Source organism: Triticum urartu, chromosome 2, assembly GCF_003073215.2.
Source record: "Triticum urartu cultivar G1812 chromosome 2, Tu2.1, whole genome shotgun sequence".
NCBI lineage: Eukaryota > Viridiplantae > Streptophyta > Magnoliopsida > Poales > Poaceae > Triticum > Triticum urartu.
The window spans coordinates 488,794,038-488,814,599 of NC_053023.1; the positions used below are offsets into that span (position 1 = coordinate 488,794,038).

The 20,562-nt window shown below is 43.5% G+C and overlaps 1 protein-coding gene across 1 annotated transcript; it reads left to right on the top strand.

The window, feature by feature from the left end:
- Positions 1–1,984: 1,984 nt before the first annotated feature.
- Positions 1,985–16,105, top strand: LOC125538118 (probable UDP-N-acetylglucosamine--peptide N-acetylglucosaminyltransferase SEC). Its single transcript, XM_048701418.1, has 28 exons — positions 1,985–2,361; positions 4,164–4,309; positions 4,473–4,571; positions 4,665–4,715; positions 8,251–8,367; positions 8,443–8,499; positions 8,578–8,697; positions 10,712–10,774; positions 10,860–10,938; positions 11,499–11,608; positions 11,701–11,754; positions 11,827–11,894; positions 11,976–12,078; positions 12,307–12,509; positions 12,623–12,719; positions 13,031–13,102; positions 13,211–13,287; positions 13,388–13,504; positions 13,580–13,664; positions 13,739–13,906; positions 14,179–14,289; positions 14,392–14,478; positions 14,554–14,681; positions 14,790–14,872; positions 14,983–15,088; positions 15,205–15,351; positions 15,440–15,560; positions 15,648–16,105. The coding sequence occupies exons 1-28, from the start codon at positions 2,184–2,186 to the stop codon at positions 15,759–15,761; spliced, it is 2,961 nt and encodes a 986-aa protein (XP_048557375.1). The 5' UTR covers positions 1,985–2,183; the 3' UTR covers positions 15,762–16,105.
- The last annotated feature ends 4,457 nt before the right edge of the window (positions 16,106–20,562 follow it).

The window sequence follows — 20,562 nt, forward strand, 5'->3', positions numbered from 1 at the left end:
AGACCTGCGCCTCTTTCGATTTGTATCTCAGTTTGTGCTAGCCTTCTTAAGGCAAACTTGTTTAACTTATGTCTGTACTCAGATATTGTTGCTTCCGCTGACTCGTCTATGATCGAGCTCTTGTATTCGAGCCCTCGAGGCCCCTTGCTTGTAATATGATGCTTGTATGACTTGTTTTATTTGTAGAGTTGTGTTGTGATATCTTCCCGTGAGTCCCTGATCTTGATTGTACACGTTTGCGTGTATGATTAGTGTACGATTGAATCGGGGGCGTCACATTAGTATTACTTGTTCCTCAAGTAATGATACCGTTGCTCTTGAAATCTGACCGTTGTAAACATGTCGATTGGCCATTGGCTGGTCTGCGTGTCCAAAATGGTAATTTCCCACCAGGGAAGGTTGCGGCTATAAATAGCCACCCCTCACCAGCGTTATCCGGTGGCTGCTCCGTTTGATTGTGAGAAGATTGTTGAGCAACCCCCTCTCCAGAGTGATTTGAGTTTAAAATCCACTGAGAGAAAACCCCTAGAGCCGAAAAAATAGATAGTGGTTCAGCATCACTCAAATCTAAGTCCAGTACACTCCGCCTATTACTCTTGAGAGCTGCAAACTCTTTAGACGGTTATGCGTCAATTTCTTCAGAGACTAAGAGTAATTGTGGTTCTCGAAGAAGAAGTCTATAAAGGGTCGGAGGTCGCCTCAAGTGTCTGCCACGAGTGACCGACATTGGTTGACGAGCTAATTGTCGAGGAGAATAGGGCGAAGAGAGTTTATCTTTTGTATTAAATCACAACCCCTCTAACCAGACGTAATCCTTGTGCAGAAGGGCGAACTGGTCTACCAAATTCCTTATTGCCATCGAGCATCACTGGTTACCTCTGCTACTCCTCTTTACATTTGAACTGTTTCAATCATGTGATTTGTCTCGATGCATGCTTTTAGTTCTCGTTCTTTAGTTTGTATTCGCTCACTGTACACTGTTTTCATTCGCTCTGCTGCTGGGTTCGAAGAGTTTTGATATTTTCGAAGAAATTTTAAAAACTCCCATTCACCCCATTTGGTAGACATACTTCGTTACTACACAAGGGCCTGACTAAGATCTTGGGTTTGCGTGGTCATGTGCCATAATCATAGCACACATTGACAATAAGCACATCACACACAATACCGAATGATCTATGAAAGAAGGAGCATACATCACAACTAGCCAACTAGCTATGAATCTATCGTGTTCATCACTATCACACTACTCTAGCATGCTACAAATCCACCATCAAAAAGCTACCACAACATCACAATCTACCATATGCTCACAGATCAAACCCTACCACATGTTTGCACATCAAACCCTACGACCACATGCTTTCAGATCTAGTTACAACGAACACAGAGAAGAGGGTGATTGAACTCACAAAGGCCATGGCTGCAGCCCGAGGGGGACGCGGGAACAGTCGAAGAAGTCAAGGACAGGAGTCTCCGCCGGCGTGGCCCGCCCGCCGGTGAAGGAGCGCCGCCTACTTGCTCGTCGGCGGGAAAGCTCGAGGGGGGGGGGAGGGGGGGGGGGGGGGGGGGGGGGGGGGGCGGGATTTTGGGCGGTGAGAGGGGAAGGCTAAATGGGGCGACCAAATCGGCGGAAGGTGAGCCAAAATCCTCTTGCCGATTTTTCGGAGACGCGCGTGAGCTCTCGCCATCTCCGTGGTCGCACGAGCTCAGCGCCACTTCCCCCTCCCTTGCTTCGGCCCAGTCTGGCTCTTCAGAAACTGCCGATTCAGATGTAGTAGTTGGCTCAGACTAGGAGATGCTTTAAACTTCGTGTGATGTAGGTCAAATAATGTATGCGGGAACCAAACAGACCCATTCTTTCCACGTGGGGCTCGCAAGTTCCTTCGTTCCACAGTGTTACCAAAATTGACTACCAAACACGTCCACAGTCCACACCAAGGACACATGGCGTGCACCCACTTGGCTCACTCCATTTGCCGCGGCGGAAAACGGTGCAACAGAGCAAATAAAAATCTCCACCTCTTCCGGGAAATCTCTCCCAAGAATTCCCCAATCTCCGCAAGTGGAGAGGCGCCGTCGTCCATCACAGCACTCCCCCCCTCCGCCCCAAAACCTCTCGCGCCCGCGCGAGATTTCGGGCCCGCGTTGGTCTAGGCCTCCGGATCTAGGGTTTCCGCGCGATGCTCTCGCTGCGTAGCGACGCGCGCCACCTGGCGGCGCCGGTGGTGCGCGGCGGGGACGACGTATGGCTCGGGGTCAGCGGCGGCGCGGGGCCGGCTCCCGAGGGGCCAGCGCCAGCGGCGGCTTTCCTGCTGGCCCCCGTGTCCTTGGATGCGAGGGCCAAGCAGCTCGTCGGGGGTGAGCACCTCTGCTGATCCCCGATTTCGCTACTCGTTGATCTCTTTTTTAGGTTGTGATCACCGATTTGCCAGGGGTTCCCTTTTCCTCCTTCTGCTAGGGCCTGAAGGATCTTAACTCAGTTTAGCTTGTGGAAAACTGTACTCTGGGGTGTGTTGTTTGTGTTTGTTTTGAGTTTACGGGGCTTGAAATTAAGTGGAAAATCGGGAGAACTGCTTCATTTTTTATTACCCAGAATGGTCTGCGTGGCTGGTGTTGTTGTTCGGATCTCCAGGAACATGTGAGCTAGTAACTCAATAACCGTACTAGGAATTCTAGTCTTGTACTACTGGTTTCCTCGGGCTCTTTTAGGATTTAACAAAGCAGGTCCACGGAAACATTTTTGGGCATGTCAAGTTCATAAAATGGATACAAGTGGACTACTCAATTTCCTTCTCAGGCAGGCCTCTAGATTAAACCTGAATGTTCTGTCAAATCAGATCGTATACAGCTGAACTAATTGTACTAGAACCAAGTGCACTTTGATCTGTGGTAGGAGTAATTGAATTTCAATCTTCTATTGAATACAATCTAAGTATCTAGAACTTTGTATTCAGTTCAAGTCTAAATGTTTCAATCATTTTGCCAGGAGTAGAAAAATAATTCATCCATTGCAAAAGAGTACTCTTTCAGCGCTTATGGTCGGTACAGTCCATGTCGATGCAGCAGGAACATGTGCACATAATTTGTTTGGCCTGCCTTGCTTGTACATGTTGGCTGTGGGCATGTGGGTTGAGACGAGAGCTAGATTAGTTGAGGGCATGTGGAGTCCACTGGTTGAGTGGTGATGTGCAGTCTAGGCTATTATGAAGTTCTGGGCTCACTTGCTTCAGCCGATCGGAGTCGCCCCTTTATAATTAGAACATTTCCATGTCTTGGGCGGAAAGTATTCACTCATAGGAAACCAGTGGCTATATTGTGTATCTGCCCCTAATTGTCTGGTATTAAACACATACATTTCACATAACTATCTGCGTACTAGTCCAAATGGAGCTCAAGCCGGCTAACTTACTGCAGATATTTGAGCTTTTGATAATATACTGGTTAGATTCATGGATGGATTATTTCCCAAACCATTGTCTTTTGCGTTACCATGTTGTCTGTTAGTATTGGTACGTGAATCAGCATCACATCTCTTATTAATGTGGTAGTTTACCTGACACTTAGGATACTTTTGTGAATAACCTGGTCAGATTAGAACAGTTTTGTTTGTCTACACCCTTGATATCTTGACAGATTTAGTCATACTGGTAATAATTTGGAATTTGCGACGCACCTATGTGTTCAAATCCTTCAGGGCCAGGAAATGAACAAGATTGTTTTGGAATGCCTTTTGGCGTTGGCTGTGGTATATACTACATTCAGTCACAGCGAATTTGTTGTGTTTTCCTAACAATTTTTTTACTCCTCACCTCTACCACTTGTAGGATTGTTAGCGGGTTGTCGGAAAGTGTATGCATAATTTTGAACGGTGTTTTGAAGGCAAAGGTGGTCTCCACATGATTTTTGTTGTTTGTGCAAGACTTACAATTTTAAGTCATGTGAAAAGCTGTATTCTTGGCCTCTCCACACCTCATGGTGGAGGTGATCTGATGCACCTTATTAGAACTATGGAGTTATTGGAGTGTACCTGTTGCATCGTGTGGGATTAGCTGGTGTAGATATTCAAATGGATACTCATGTTGGAATTGATCTTTTGTACCTTCTAAATTTTACTTTTTGTTCATATTCTAATTGCCATCCTGCTTCTTCAAATGATTTAGTTAATGAAGAGGACCACCTGATTCTTGCACATCAGAGCTACAAATCAGGAAAATATAGTCAGGCACTGGAGCATGGAAATGCTGTTTACGAGAAGAATCCACGTCGAACTGATAATCTACTTCTCCTCGGGGCTATTTATTTCCAGGTTATTACTATTGTGATGCTTGGGCATGTTCTTTCTTACTCCCTCTGTTCCAAAATAGATGACTCAACTTTGTACTAAAGTTAGTACAAAGTTGAGTCATCTATTTTGGAACGGAGGGAGTATTTTCTTCCAAATTTATCACTGAAAGCTTGGTTTCCTCTAGCTTCGTGATTATGATCTTTGCATCGCAAAGAATGAAGAGGCTCTTGCCATTGACCCACAATTTGCAGAGTGTTATGGCAACATGGCAAATGCCTGGAAGGTTCGTTGAGCAATTAAGAAAAATCTTTTCAGAAATGGAAATGCTTTTTGAGGGTCCCAGAAGTTAATGGTGCAGTTTTATTTTGTCATGTAGGAGAAGGGCGACATTGATCTTGCAATTCGTTTCTATTTAACTGCTATTCAGGTGTGTTTGTGCTATATTTTCCCGACTTTAACATCTTTTATGATTCTTTCCAGTCTTTTTGGCCTAAAAAGAACTAGCTTAATATTTGAATGTGACCAGTGCCCCTGTTATATTGTTGTATTGGCCCTAACCACTGCGGATCACCAAATGTGTCTTGATGGTTCAAGTAGCCAAGTGACCTCCTAAGACTGCAGATTTTAGTTAGCGAAATGAATTTTAGGTGGATCACCTCAAGTCACACTCTCGTTTCTGTGGAAGTGTTGTTTGTCTTTGGTTTTAGGGATTACTACTATGAATACGGCATAAGCATTGTTGCTGGAATTGTACATGGCTTAACATGGAGGAAGAAAGAATAAGATTATATCTTTAAACTGTACGATTTGGTTAGTATTTAGCTGTAGAGACTAGAGACCATTCGATTTAAAGTCTGCGGAATCTGTGTTTTACCTTACTCTTATGGCCCTGAGAGGCAATGCAGAGTGAATAATATCCTTTTGATTAAAGTTATATTTTTTACTCGATCTCATGTGCCAACGTATTCGTGATTTGTTTCCACTTCTTCTGCACATATTTCCATTATGCAATGTGTTTTTTACATTGGCTCGTCAAGTCTATCACACAACCCTCCTTTACCCACGCTCAGGACCGGCCATGTTTTAACAAAAACATTGGCTTTGTTGTTGTGGTATATTTGTTCCATGGACCTAAATGTCCATCAGGGCCATAATCGTTATTCTTATGCTAAATGTCCATGTCTATCATGTTGAGTGCATGCTATCTTTACATGGTTCATCATATATTCTTTCGGATCTGAGTACTCTTTATGGGGGTGTGTTATGTGCACCAAGGGGTTCAGGGTGTAGAGGCCCAATGAGCACTCTAATGGCCATGAAAAAATTCTGAGGAAATTTGTCAATATTAACGCTACATGCATCTACCTCGCCACACAATTTCAAATCTAATTGTCCATCAGGGCCACAATCGTTATTCTTATGGTAAATGTCCATGTCTATCATGTTGAGTGCATGCTATCTTTACATGGTTCATCATATATTCTTTCGGATCTGATTACTCTTTATGGGGGTGTGTTGCGTGCACCAAGGGGTTTAGGGTGTACTAGAGGCCCAATGAGCACTCTAATGGCCATGAAAAAATTCTGAGGAAATTTGTCAATATTGACGCTACATGCATCTACCTCGACACACAATTTCAAATCTAAATTCGATCTACACATTGAGAAACTAGATAATACCCCGTGCTTTGCGGCAGAATGGTAGTGTCACAAAGAACTTTTAAGAAAGGTGCGCGTAAAGAAGAATAAATAGATAGAAAATAAAGGAAAAAATGGTTTGTAGTGGCATGTTTTTTTACCTTTGTTAATGAAGCAAGTGAAAACTGGAGAACATGGCTTGCATCTAATTCTGAAATCGCCTTACTCGGGACTATCAGATTTGTGGCCAAATTTGTACATGATCTTAATATTTTATTGGATGATCAAAAGTACTTTGTTGATGGCAATGGAAAGAGGCCAATACAACCTGATGTGCTAATAGAAAAATATTAGCAAACAACAATCTATCTAAATAAATAAAAGAGGAAATGTTTGTAGTGGCATGAGTTTTTTTACCTCTCGTTAGTCGTTACTGAAGCAAGAGAAACCGAAGAAGGTAGCTTCCGTATAACCCTGAAATCAGCTTACTCAATACAATCAGTTTCAATGCCAAATTTGTACATGATCTAAGTATTTTATTGCATGATCGAAGTACTTTGTTGGTCACAATGGAAAGTGGACAATGCAACCTGATGTGCTAATAGAAAAATATTACCAAATAACAATTTATCTGCATAAATATGTTAATCAGATAAGGGATAAAAAATGACCTGGAGGGCGTCAGAATCATAATATATTGAAATATACTAAAAAATGCTCTTATATTATGGGACGGAGGGAGTACTACAATACAGACCGCTTGTGTACACAACTTCAACGAAGTCCCAGCTTTATATTTCTGACTTTCTCGGAAAGGTGACTTGCTCAACCTACATAGGCTACATAATCTAATTAAGCATCCTTGATTGCAACCAAAACGGTGACAATTTGTGCTGGAAACATACAAAGGAATCACCGGATTTAAGCGCCAGATCTGTAGGCATTTTCTTCCCCATAAAACAACTTGATGTGCTGCAGCAGAATCAGCAGACATTGTGTGGAGTAGGTGGAGTGCGCAGGCGGTGGACAATCAGGAGTCATGGCGGCGGTCCTGTACCGTGATTACTGCTCATGTAGAGGATCAAAATAGGACAGATGAGTGAAGAAAAACAACATGAGACCGGGGAACAAAAAAAAGATGAGAGAGAGAGGCGTGAGATTCCAGGTAGCAGATGGAGCTAGCTTGTGCACACATTTGTGTAGGGCGCAGCTGCGGCAGACTCGGAAGGACCTGCTGGGGGAAGAGGGGTACAGCGAGATGGGGCGCAAGGGTGGGGAGACACGGAAGAATCAGATGGGCGAGGAGGGGTGCAGCAAGGGCTGGCGGACTCGGAAGGATCAGATTGGAGAAGATGGGTACCCGGGGGGGGGGGGGGCCTGAGCACCATTGACATGTCCGATGGCGAGCGCGCCGCCGGGAGGGCATCATCGATGACTCTAGCCAGTGCGAACCCTAAAGGTGTAAGAGGGAGATCCTGACCATGGCCTGGTGTTGGTAAGGAAGGGGATTCGATGGGTTCCAAGAATATGGTGCCCCTCGGTTAGAAATCATTGCAATTATGGCTGGAATAAATTGGGACACTAATTTTTTTGGAACGCCCGATCTAAGACTAGCCACAATGGGTAGTAACATAGACTAGTAACATGCATATGTTACTGGTCTATGTTACTAGCTCTATAGTGGGGAGTAACATATGTGTGGTAACATGCAACACTTCATTTATTAGGCTATAGACTCATCTTGCCTTGATATGTGTGATGTTACTCATACTACTAGTAACTAGCTATGTTACCACTTTCCTCTCTTTCTTCATTTATTGCTTGCCACATCATCTATTTTATCTAGATATGTGTGATGTTACTACCTATGTTACTCCCACTGTGGGTAGTCTGAGTAACTGAAGATGATGTGGCATCAGGAATAAATGGGTAGGAGGAAACACATGACGTGGCTGCATTGCTGAGGTGGAGTAGTTGCATGCTAAGATAAATAGGTTAGTGGGGATGGATCTCTTAGGTATATAGGATTTGATCCACACATTGAGAAACGACCAATGCATGGATCGAATTTTGATTTGAAATTGTGCGGCCGTGGTTAATGATGTTGTGACAATATTGCCAATTTTTCTCAGATTTTTCATGACCATTAGTGGTGCTAATTGGCCCTCCAGCACACTAGTATGCCTCATGTGGCAAGTGCATGCATTACACCCTTGTTCTTTTCCCTTTCAGTTCTTTTTAACTCATGAAAGTTTCTAACATAAATAATCAACTGCAAGATTGTAAGATGAAATGGTCTGACCTCCAACTTCTTTTCTCTTGTAGCTACGCCCAAATTTTTGTGATGCATGGTCAAACCTTGCAAGTGCATATACACGCAAAGGTAGACTGAATGAAGCAGCACAATGCTGTAAACAAGCGCTTCTCCTGAACCCACGTTTGGTATGTGTATTCACACGTTTCCAGTAATTCTGCTTGTTCATTCTGTGAGTTGACATTTGTTATTCCATAATTTAGGTTGATGCACATAGTAATCTGGGGAATCTAATGAAAGCCCAGGGTCTTGTGCAAGAGGTAAGCAAGTTGTGTTGGCTTCGTTAACAAGTGGTACCGTTGAATGATCCTTATTACGTCATCTTATTGCATCTTCAGGCATATGCTTGCTACCTTGAAGCAATACGAATAGATCCACACTTTGCAATTGCATGGTCAAATCTAGCCGGCCTGTTTATGGAGGTTGGGGACCTCAATAAGGCTATGCAGTATTACAAGGTAAATGCCACAATGGTGCAAGCTTTTGGTAGAATTGAGAAATATCTGCTGTGTATTAAAAAGCTTCTACCTGAATTCTATATACTGTTCAATGTATGTGAACCGAATAGATGTATATTGGTACCTTGTCAATAAAGCTGAGTGTTAGTGGATTGAAGTGTTCTATGAGTTACTATGCTACAACTAGTTCATTACTATAAACAGGAAACTGTTATGTAGAGCATTACTTATTTAATCCAGGAGTGGGGAAGAGGAGTGTATCATCTACTGACATTGCTCTATGTGTGTGGTTGTACACAAGAGGTTGTCGTTGATGCGTTATTGAGTGGTGACATAATAGGCTGAACCTAACTTCTTAAAATTGTGAAAAGAAATATGTAGGTTGGTACTGACATTTGGTACTGTGAGTAGCAACACAAATGGGCTTCTCTCTTGTTAGTTCCGGTTGAAGGGCTTGCCGTTCTTTTACAGCAAAGCTAATATTTAGCTTTCATGAAGTTCCCAATGTTGAAGTGTACATGTGGATTACCTAGCCCTCTCCATCAATTTGAACTTTTGGTTGCATTGGCTAGTGCATGAAGCATAACATGGTATCAGTGCTCTTAGTCTATTCACGTGTTGACTTCCTGCATCACACGTGTGAGGGGTTGTTGAAGTGTATATATGGATTGCCTAGCCCTTTCCATCAGTTTGGACCTTTTGTTGCGTTGGCTAGTGCATGAAGCTTAACACCCAAGTGCCACTGAGATGTTTAGTGCCTTGCTAAAAAAGAGAACTTCCCTGAGAAGGTGAAATGAAAGAACTAATGCTTACTATACTTTTCTTGTTCTTGACTTATTTTGGGGCATGATTATGGTTAGGACTGTAATTTTTTTAAATCCTTTTACGTGCTTCCTTGATATTCTCTGTAAAGTTCTTTGAGATGCCATTTACGGAGCACTGTTGTGGCATACAGGCGATGATCATTTTCAGAAAACAATGCGAATATCTTATGTTACACACACACACACACACACACACACACACACATATATATATATATATATAAAGAAAAAATAGATATATATTGCTTTGAAGAAACATGGTCCCATTGATTCCAGTTAAAATTCCAATCCGTGCTAGAATCCTAAAACCCATGCTGGTCAACTTTAGGTTTGCTCATGACTCTGGACGGTCTGTAGATTGTTCGCATTAAATTTGTGTATTAGGTTCATTGCCTAAACTATGTTTTGACGCTGCATATAGTTTATCATTTGTAATATTACATTGAGTTACCTTATCAATAAATGCATCGAGGTATAAATTAGCATTTCAAGAAGTGCGGTGGAAATTGAAAATTCCCAAAATGTTATATTTGTGTATATATTGGTTGAAATAATTACTGTATGTTATGTTTATCGAGGCTATTTTGATGGCATTTCAGCCCCTAGTATGTGTCAAGGAACTTGTATACTAATTTTGTGATGTATCCATGTCACACTTATATGCTATTCAATCATGTTTTACGGTATTTTCATGCAATCAACTCCTTGTATGGACACAAAATTAAAATCAGTATCTTCCTCTTTTGTACAAGCTCTTTAAATTTTGACGTGGAGTTCAAAATGTATTAGAAAATAAAAATGACATTTTTAATGAATGTTCGCATTTGTCTATATGTTTTTTCTTTTCATTTTCATTATCACTTGTCGGATTTTCTCATTCTTGTTACTCTATCATATAGTGAATTTGAACTTGAAACTGTACATAGGTGGAGTAAATTGGCAATTAAGTACATGTGAATTTTTGGGAGAAGTATTTCCTTGTTCATAAATGCCTAACCAAAGGCGATAAAATAATCGTGGCAAAGGGTGATCACATAGCAATTGTTTTATATATGTACTGTAGCTCGATATAGTGCTTGCTTATATTCTCACAGATGGATGGTTGATTTGCTTTAACCCTCCTGACTGGCATGCTGATGGCCATGATTTGAGTGGTACCAATGCTCTTTTTTCGTCTTGAAATATTGCAGGAAGCTGTTAAACTTAAGCCATCTTTTGCTGATGCACATCTTAATCAAGGGAATGTGTACAAGGTAAGTCTTACGAACTATGGCAGTAGCTTATGGCCTTGGACGTTGTGAATGATTGGTTATGGAGCAAATGTTTCGGTGTGTCCAGGCTATGGGAATGCTCCAGGAGGCAGTTGCTTGTTATCAGCGTGCTTTGCAGGCACGCCCTGACTATGCCATGGCTTACGGTACGCACAATTGCTTTATTTTATGTGTGAGGATGTATGGTAGGTTTGGTTTGTGTCCAACAACCACAATGCTCATTGTTGGCAAGCCATTTTCTTGGTCATAGACTGAACGACTGTTAGTCTTAGAATTATATTTGCAAGAATTCTTGTCATTATTCATCACTTGCATGGAGGAATCAAGAGAGGAATCCTGTGAACAATTGTTAGTGTGCCAATACAATACCGATGATTACAGTAAACATCAAAAAGCAGCTAGAATAGGACCAGGCAAACTAAATATTGATCAACTACCAAACAATTGTATTCCATTGGCTTTGGCTAAAAATTGGCATGGTACCTGTTGGATATTGACTAAACCTACCATTACTCCTTGGTATTTTGCAATTTTGTGGAGTGTAAATACTAATTCAGTGACATTTGCCCTCTCGAGTCCATTTATTTAGATGTTCATCATGGATGAGATATGTACAAGCTCACAAGAGAGTGGTCATTTCTTTACCTTCAAAGTAGACCCTTAGTATACCTCGTAATGCAAAGGACGGGGGGACATTTTCATGCAGGTAATCTTGCCACTATCTACTATGAGCAACGCCAGCTTGATATGGCAATTCATTGTTACAATCAGGCTATACTGTGTGATTCTCGGTTTGTGGAAGCATACAATAACATGGTAAGTTCTGGAAGTGCTCATTGTTCATTACTGACTGTGGACAATAGTTTTGTTGGTTACTTCACTTGGCTAACATTTTCTATGTTTCGTAGGGCAATGCACTTAAAGATGCTGGGAGAGTAGAAGAGGCAATTAATTGCTTCCAAGTATGTTCTACTTCATTACTGTGAATTTCCATATTTTATTCCGGTTCTAATGTATTCACTTTTTTGGTGCAGTCGTGCCTTGTATTACAGGCAAACCATCCACAGGCTCTTACTAACCTAGGAAACATCTATATGGAGTGGTAAGATTCTCCTACCTTTTTAATGTTTGATACCTTACCACATTGAGGTCCTTCTACTTATAAACTTTTCCTTTTTTGCAGGAACATGATAAGTACTGCCGCTTCATTCTACAAAGCAGCAATTGCCGTTACATCTGGGTTGTCTTCGCCACTCAACAATTTAGCAGTCATATACAAGCAACAGGTACTAGCTTGAAAGATTTTGTTTTGTATATACTCCCTCTGTCCCGAATTACTTGTCGCAGAAATGGACGTATCGTCTAGATACATCCATTTCTGCGACAAGTAATTCGGGACGGAGGGAGTAATATTTTAGAGAATTGTGCTTACTGCTTTTGCTGTCTGAGACTTTCTCTGAGATATCGTGTTGTTTATCCTTTTTCGTGATATTGTTCATCTTTGTGTGCATCAGGGAAGCTATGCTGATGCTATTGCATGTTACACCGAAGTTCTTCGTATAGATCCTACTGCAGCTGATGCACTTGTTAATAGAGGAAATACATTTAAGGAGTTTGGAAGAGTAGCCGAGGCAATTCAGGATTACATACAGGCTGTGACAATCAGGCCAAATATGGCGGAAGCCCATGCGAACTTAGCCTCAGCTTATAAAGATAGGTACTACTTAGTAATTAAGATAGTATTGCGGTTTGGTGATACATCCAGTTATTATAGTGATCTTATGTTTCTAGTTGAATTTTAATTTATGAAATGTGATCTTTCCGCTGTAGTGGACATCAAGAAGCAGCTATAGCTAGCTATAAACAAGCTCTTTGTCTGCGTCCTGATTTTCCAGAAGTAACGTGCAACCTTCTTCATACTCTACAGGTTCGATCCAGTTCACATGATTGTCTAATTTTTTTCAATCAAAACACAGAAGCATACTATTACCTGTACAACTTGAGACGTTCTCCACGTGTAACCCTGAAGACCATGAGAGCTAATTTATATCTGTACTACTTGCTGTATAATTTTTTTCATGTAAAAAGTTATTGATTTTTTGTATGTTAGCTTGGATATTTCATGTTTGATGTCCCCAGAAAGCAAGCTAATGCTAAGTTCTAGTCGCATTCAAATGCAGCTATATGCCCAGGAAAGCAGTAATTTAAAAAATGCCACCCTTGTTTGTTTCACTGCAGAGTGTTTGTGACTGGGAAAACAGAGATACTATGTTCCGTGAAGTTGAAGAGATAATCAGACGGCAGATAAAGGTGCCCCTTTGTGATAAATTTTATTTCCTAAAGTATGGTAGAGATAGGTAATGTTGAACAATGAAAATGTCAAGAGTCATGACGAAGCTTTGGTTATTGTCTCAATAGATGTCACTTCTGCCAAGCGTGCAGCCATTTCATGCTATTGCTTATCCTATTGATCCTTTGCTTGCCTTGGAAATTAGGTATATATATATATATCCTTTTGGCTCTTACTGCACTATTATTTGCATCATCAGTGATATTTTCTGCTTCATTATTTACACTATTTTTTTTCCTTGGCAGCCGCAAATATGCGGTCCAGTGTTCATTAATTGCTTCTCGCTTTGGTTTGCCACCATTTGTCCACCCACCCCCTTTACCAGTGAAGGCAGAGGGTAAACATGGCCGACTCAGGGTTGGGTACGTCTAAATGCGCTGCTATCAATATTGTTGGGCTCCAGCAACAACGGAGTAATTGGCATTTGAATTTTGCAGATATGTTAGTAGTGATTTTGGTAATCACCCGCTTTCCCATCTCATGGGTTCAGTATTTGGTATGCATGACCGTGACAATGTTGAGGTAAATCACCTTTGCTTTTTCCCTTTACACCTTGTTGATTTATTGTATCAACAACTTATCAATTGTGATGGCAGGTTTTTTGCTATGCGTTGAGTCAAAATGATGGCACTGAATGGAGACAGCGTATCCAGGCTGAGGCAGAGCATTTCATTGATGTGTCTGCCATGACATCTGATGTGATAGCAAAAATGATAAATGAAGACAAAATACAAGTTTTAATCAATCTTAATGGCTACACAAAGGTAATACTTTCACGTCTTCCCGTAACCCCTTATCTGTCTCCTTGTATTAACTTCTGTCCAGGACAACCTCATGCTATTACTCTGATTTTCTCTTCATGTTTTGCATTTGCTTTTATTCACATTGAGCAGGCATATGCTATTCTCAAAGTTGTTAGGTGGTATCACTAAATATTTTGTAATATACTGTACAATGAAGTGTTCTTTAAAAAAAATGCAGTTCAGCATCTCTCGAAAAATGTTATCAGTCTGCCTCATGCTTTCAAGTTAAACAGGGTGCGAGGAATGAAATTTTCGCGATGCAACCAGCACCTATTCAAGTGTCGTACATGGGGTTCCCAGGGACGACAGGTGCTTCTTACATAGACTACTTGGTCACAGATGAGGTCTGAGTTTTTTAAACAACATTCTGTGATTTTTGATTCGCAATATTTTCTTAGCTTTATGTGCAATTAATTGAATTTTTCTTCGTTTAACAATATTTGCAGTTTGTTTCTCCAACTCGCTATGCACATATATACTCTGAAAAGCTTGTTCATCTCCCACATTGCTATTTCGTCAATGACTACAAGCAGGTTCATTTCATTTTGCTCTATGTTCTTTCTGCTCTCATTCATTCATGGTGTTTCTAACTATGGGTACTATACCAGAAAAATTGTGATGTCTTAAGTCCGGTATGCCCGCATAAAAGATCAGATTATGGGTTACCCAAGGATAAATTCATCTTTGCATGCTTTAATCAGCTCTACAAGATGGACCCAGAAATATTTGATACATGGTAACGTTCTATTACCTGTACTTCTCTGCAGTTTGTCAAAAGCATACATAGATACATTACGTAATTTTTGTAGAGATGATGTTAATGTTTGTGCACTGTCTTTTGAAGGTGTAATATTGTCAAGCGTGTTCCAAACAGTGTGCTATGGCTCTTAAGGTTTCCAGCCACTGGTGAAATGAGAGTAAAAGCACGTAAGTAGATTGAATATTTCTCTGTTGCCTGAACTTTTCATCTCGAAAGAAGAATGACATGAGGCAACAGAATTTAACACATACAATACTGGAATGCTATTTCTATGCAGATGCTGCTGCAAGGGGAGTGAGCCCTGATCAGATCATTTTCACAGATGTTGCGATGAAACATGAGCATATCCGAAGAAGTGAACTAGCAGACCTCTTCCTTGACACGTATGCACTTAACCAGCTTTTTCACTTGTTCTGTGTGATAAGCATATCGGTTCATACTTAATACTGATACTTGGCCTATATTTTGGGTCTGTCTTTGTGAACTTCCCACATCACAGGCCCCTTTGCAATGCACACACAACTGGTACCGACATTCTATGGGCTGGCTTGCCAATGATAACACTTCCTCTAGAGAAAATGGCAACCAGAGTAGCTGGCTCCCTTTGTTTAGCGACTGGGCTTGGGGATGAGATGATTGTTAGCAGGTAAGTATTGATTAGAAGCTGGTTTATTTGTAAGCTGCGTGGGACGGCATGGTGCATGCACATTTACCCTTCCTTTTTCTGATTGTAGCACTAAGGAGTACGAAGACCGAGCAGTTGAACTGGCGACAAACCCGGCAAAACTCCAGGCACTGACCAATAAGCTTAAAGAAGTTCGTTTAACCTGTCCTTTATTTGACACTGCTCGATGGGTAAGATTTATGTGTGATACTCCCTGGCATGTCATTTGTAGGCAGTTAGTAGATTCTGACGAGCTCTGTGCTTGCCAACCATTTCAGGTTCGGAACCTTGATAGGGCGTACTTCAAGATGTGGAACATTTATTGCTCTGGGCGTCATCCGGAGCCGTTTAAGGTAAAAGAAGACGACAGTGAGTTCCCATATGACAGATGAGGAGCATGAAATCCCGGCTGTGTAGATAAAAAGCAGAGTTGTAGCGTAGTACAATCATGTAACTCGTTTGGCTGCGCCCTACTGTCCTGTACCATATAGTAGACCTTTGCGTGTGGAGTCCCGACTTATGTACCCAAGAGAGAAGAATGTAGGAGGTTTAGTCCTGTGATGAGATCGGATTAGCCTATTTATGTGTGCCAACAGAAGATTATAGTTTTGTTGGTTCCTGATTGTTGTACCATTCAACCCCAGCTTTGTGCTGCTATCATAATGTTGAAACTTAGCCGCAAAGATACAATATCCAATACTTATTTGAAATATAATATGGCATCTGTTTGCCGCGATGGCTGTGGCTCTGATGCGGTCCAGTTGGTAAACCCCAGTTACCAAAAAGCCCATCCATTGGTATGTGGGAGGTGGGAACGGGTTGTATTTTTGTAGGCGTAAAAATGGCATTGGGGCTGTCAAGCTATGGGTAATCTTTGGCTGGCTCGAGAGTTGCCGCTCCTGAAGTTGATCTTGAGGGGTCTGCTGCTGTTAGGCCCTCCACTATGTATCTGGTGCCAAAATTCTGACAAGTGTGCCACATATACATCAATGTCAGATGAAAAGCTTTTGGCACCCCTCTCACAACATAGACAATTTGATACCGGTGAAAGACTGGCCCACATCTAGCAGAATAATTGATCGAAGTACTAGTCTTCCTCTCACACAGAACCCATTTCATCTAGTCTGCATGTAAGATATGGATTTTCTATTGCCTCACTGAATTTGGCATCGGAGCATCTAGTTGCTCCGGTTCCCATAATTTTTCTTAAGGCATCAACTGGGCAATGAAGAGCAATCAAAAGTAAATATGACACCACTTTTGGCCTACATAATGGAAGGCCTTAGGGTCCCCGTTCACAAGCGATGCACTCTTCGCTTTGTTCCCATCTGGAAAAGTACATCACAGTCTAACTAAAAAGAAGGGTCCCCGTTCCCCTTCCACAAACGAAGAGTGCATGCATTTGGGTTGGGTCGCCCGTGACTGACACACATCCTTAGAAACAGGTCGACACATGCGGATGGGGATGCCACATGGGGGTGGGTGCCTACATTTGCTCTTGGATTTATCGTTCAGCCGAGATCACGGGCTGGCGGTGGTGCAGACTGTTTGGCCTTGTTCTCTTGGTTAGAGGGGTGGCTTGCAAGTAACCCCTAACTTTAGATAATCTCCGGCACCACCCACAGTTGCGTGCTACTAAATTTCAGGGACCAGTGTACACTGCACGATCGCTACTGATAGAGGGATCACATGCATCTGGGTGTGCCATTTTTATTTCTTGTTGGTAACTTACCAAGCCGGCCACTTGGTGTGCCATTTTTATTTCGAAAAGCTTCAAGCCACATGCATCCCAGCCACCCCCCTACGCTGGTACGCTCGGTTAAACGGCCTGGTCATCGATCGGTCAACAAAAACCAACAAAGACGGACCCTCGTATCGGTCTCATATGACCGGGCTGATTGACACCCCCTAAACCTAGGCTCTAATACCATGTTTAGAAAAGCAACTTAACTATTGAAGGTCCAAGGGGCATATATATATATATATATATTACACATGACTTGAGGTGCAAGGAAACAAAACATAGACTAATAATGACTCCTAGACCAATACTAATACTCCTTAACAATGGGAGCCCCGGACGCGCCCAGGTGCGTCTGCCATGTCGATTGTGGGCCACACCGTCTCACAACGACCCCACATATATTCATCCCTAACCGCATCTCGGATCAAACCCTATCCACTCCACTCCACCCACTCCGTCCGCAAGCCCTCTTTCGGCGATCTCCAGCCTTCCCCGGCATGGCGACAATGGACCCGGGTCAGATCTCTACCGATATGTGGACTAGGACGGCCCACCATGACCCCACATATACTCATCCCTAACCGCACCCGAACCAGACCCTAGCACTCCACTCCACTCCACCCCACTCCGTCCCCAAGCTCCCTTTCGGCCTCCCCAGCATGGCGGGCAGCAGATTCGAGTCAGATCTCTCCCGATACGTGGACTAGGACCTCGTCCCATGCGATCCCGGGGAGGAGACGGTCGTCAACATTGCTCTCTATTGCTCCCGGGAGGAGTCCGCCCGACAGCGGTCGGACTCGATCCGGTGGGAATCCACTGTGTCTGCGCAAATGGTGCTTGGATCCATCGGGCATGGTGATGGGAGGCGCTTGCCTGCTGCCTCGTCAGAGGCGGTGCGGTCCATCTAGTGCTCCAACGTCGTGGCGGACGCACAACCCCTTCGGCATCGTGCCAATCCCAGGTGCTCCGAGTCGGAGGTTAACGCCGACATGCATCATGGCACATCCGCTAGCATGGAGCGGCGTGCCCTCCGTGCGAGGCAAAGGGTGCGGAAGGCCGGCGCAGCCCTTGCGGAGGGGGCCGCGGAGGCGGAGTCGCACACCGCTCCAGAGTCGGCACAGGTGACGGGCACCACCTGACGACGCAACAACGTCGTTGTGGAGGTGACGGGCACCACCTGACGACGCAACAACGTCGTTGTGGAGGTGTCGGGTGTCGGTGTCAAAACCGGCAGATCTCGGGTAGGGGGTCCCGAACTGTGCGTCTAAGGATCAATGGTAACAAGAGACAAGGGACACGATGTTTACCTAGGTTCGGGCCCTCTTGATGGAGGTAATACCGTACGTCCTGCTTGATTGACTTTGATGAGTATAAGGGTTACAAGAGTTGATCTACCATGAGATCGTAATGGCTAAACCCTAATATTCTAGCCTGTATGATTATGATTGTCTCTACGGACTAAACTCTCCGGTTTATATAGACACGGAGGGGGCTAGGGTTGTACAAAGTCGGTTTACAGAGAAAGGAATATTCATATCCGCACGCTAAGCTTGCCTTTCACGCCAAGGAGAGTCCCATCCGGACACGATGGAAGGCCTTCTATCTTGTATCTTCACGGCCCATCTGTCCGGCCCACATCATGTAGCCCGGACACCCGAGGACCCCATAATCCAAGACTCCCTCAGTAGCCCCTGAACCAGTCTTCAATGACGATGTGTCCGGCGCGCAGATCGTCTTCGGCATTGCAAGGCGGGTTCCTCCTCCGAATTCTTCAAAGCAGTTGATCGTCAATACTATATCCGGCTCTGTACAATAGTCATACCTCTGAATTAGAATACAAATAAGTTTTGTCCTCCGAAGATTTCACTGGTGAGACGTTACATCCGGCCATTCTATTATTTCAAACCATTTTTCGGCTTTCTGTTTCGCGTTTCGAGACACAACCACCGACGATACGTCTTGTCAAAGTAGAGATCGTGCCCCCTTATTACGGGATTCTCATCAATACGGGTATGGGAAACCCAACCGTGCCATTTCGCACAACCCCTTGAAAATAGGCGAGCTTTAAGGCTCGTGGGGGACGCATGGTATTTACTGCCTTTATAAGGAGATAAGATTCCCCCTTTTTACCCCACGCCTTCCCCTTCCTCAGTCCATCCGCCCTCAAGCTCCAGCGCTCCAGCTTCGATCCACTCCGTTCCCAGAAAGTACTCCAGCCATGTCCGGATCCAGAGCACAGGGCAAGTGGATGGCCTCCTCCGTCACGGAGAAAAACATCAAGGAACTCCGGGAAGCGGGGTATCTGGCCAAGGAAATCGCCCACCGGCTTCCAGCCAAAAAGCATATCATCCCCACTCCAAAGCCCGGCGAGAGGGTAGTGTTCATCCCTCATTTTCTTCGTGGACCGGGTTTCCCCTTCATCCTTTCGTCCGCGGCCTCATGTTCTACTACGGGTTAGATTTTCATGATCTAGCCCCAAATTCTTTCCTCAACATTTCGACGTTCATCGTCGTATGCGAGGCCTTCCTCCATGTTTCCCCCCACTTCGGCCTATGTCTCAAGGTCTTCAATGTGAAGCCGGAAGTGGTGGACGACCAGCACGCGGATTGCGGTGGCGCTATGGTGAGCAAACTGCCCAATGTCACTTGGCCCAAGGGCACCTTCGTGGAGACCGTGAAGGGATGACAGTAGGGGTGGTTCTATGTCACAGAGCCCCGTGACTCCACATGGGCTGCTCCCACGGAGTTCAAGTCCGGGCCCCCAATGCGGCTGACATCCTGGCTCAACAAGGGCCTAGACTGGGCGTCGTCTGATGAGGTAATGATGCTGGAGAAGCGCATCAAGAGCATGGTAGACAAAAATACCGGCCTCGCCAGCGTGATACAAGTAACGCTCTGATACGTCTCCAACGTATCTATAATTTTTGATTGTTCCATGCTATTATATTATCTGTTTTGGATGTTTATGGGCTTTATTATGCACTTCTATATTATTTTGGGACTAACCTATTAACCCAGAGCCCAGTGCCGGTGTAACACCCATGATGCGGCTATATCTCCCATGTGTCAGGGCACGACCTAGAGGCATAACCGCATTGTAGGCAATGTCGCAAGAGGGGTAATCTTTACACATCCCATGTACTGAATAAGGAAAGAGATACATAGTTGGCTTACAATCGCCACGTCACACAAATAGCATAAATATAGCATTACAATCATCCAGATACAATCAAGGTCCGACTACGGAACCAAAATAAAGACAACCCCAAATGCATAATGTCCCCGATCGCCCCAACTGGGCACCACTACTGATCGTCTGGAAAGGAAATGTAGTATCGTCCCGAGTCCTCATCGAACTCCCATTTGAGCTCAGTCGCATCTCCTGGAACGGTATCATCGGTCCCTACATCTGGTTTTGAAGTAATCTGTGAGTCACGGGGACTCAGCAAT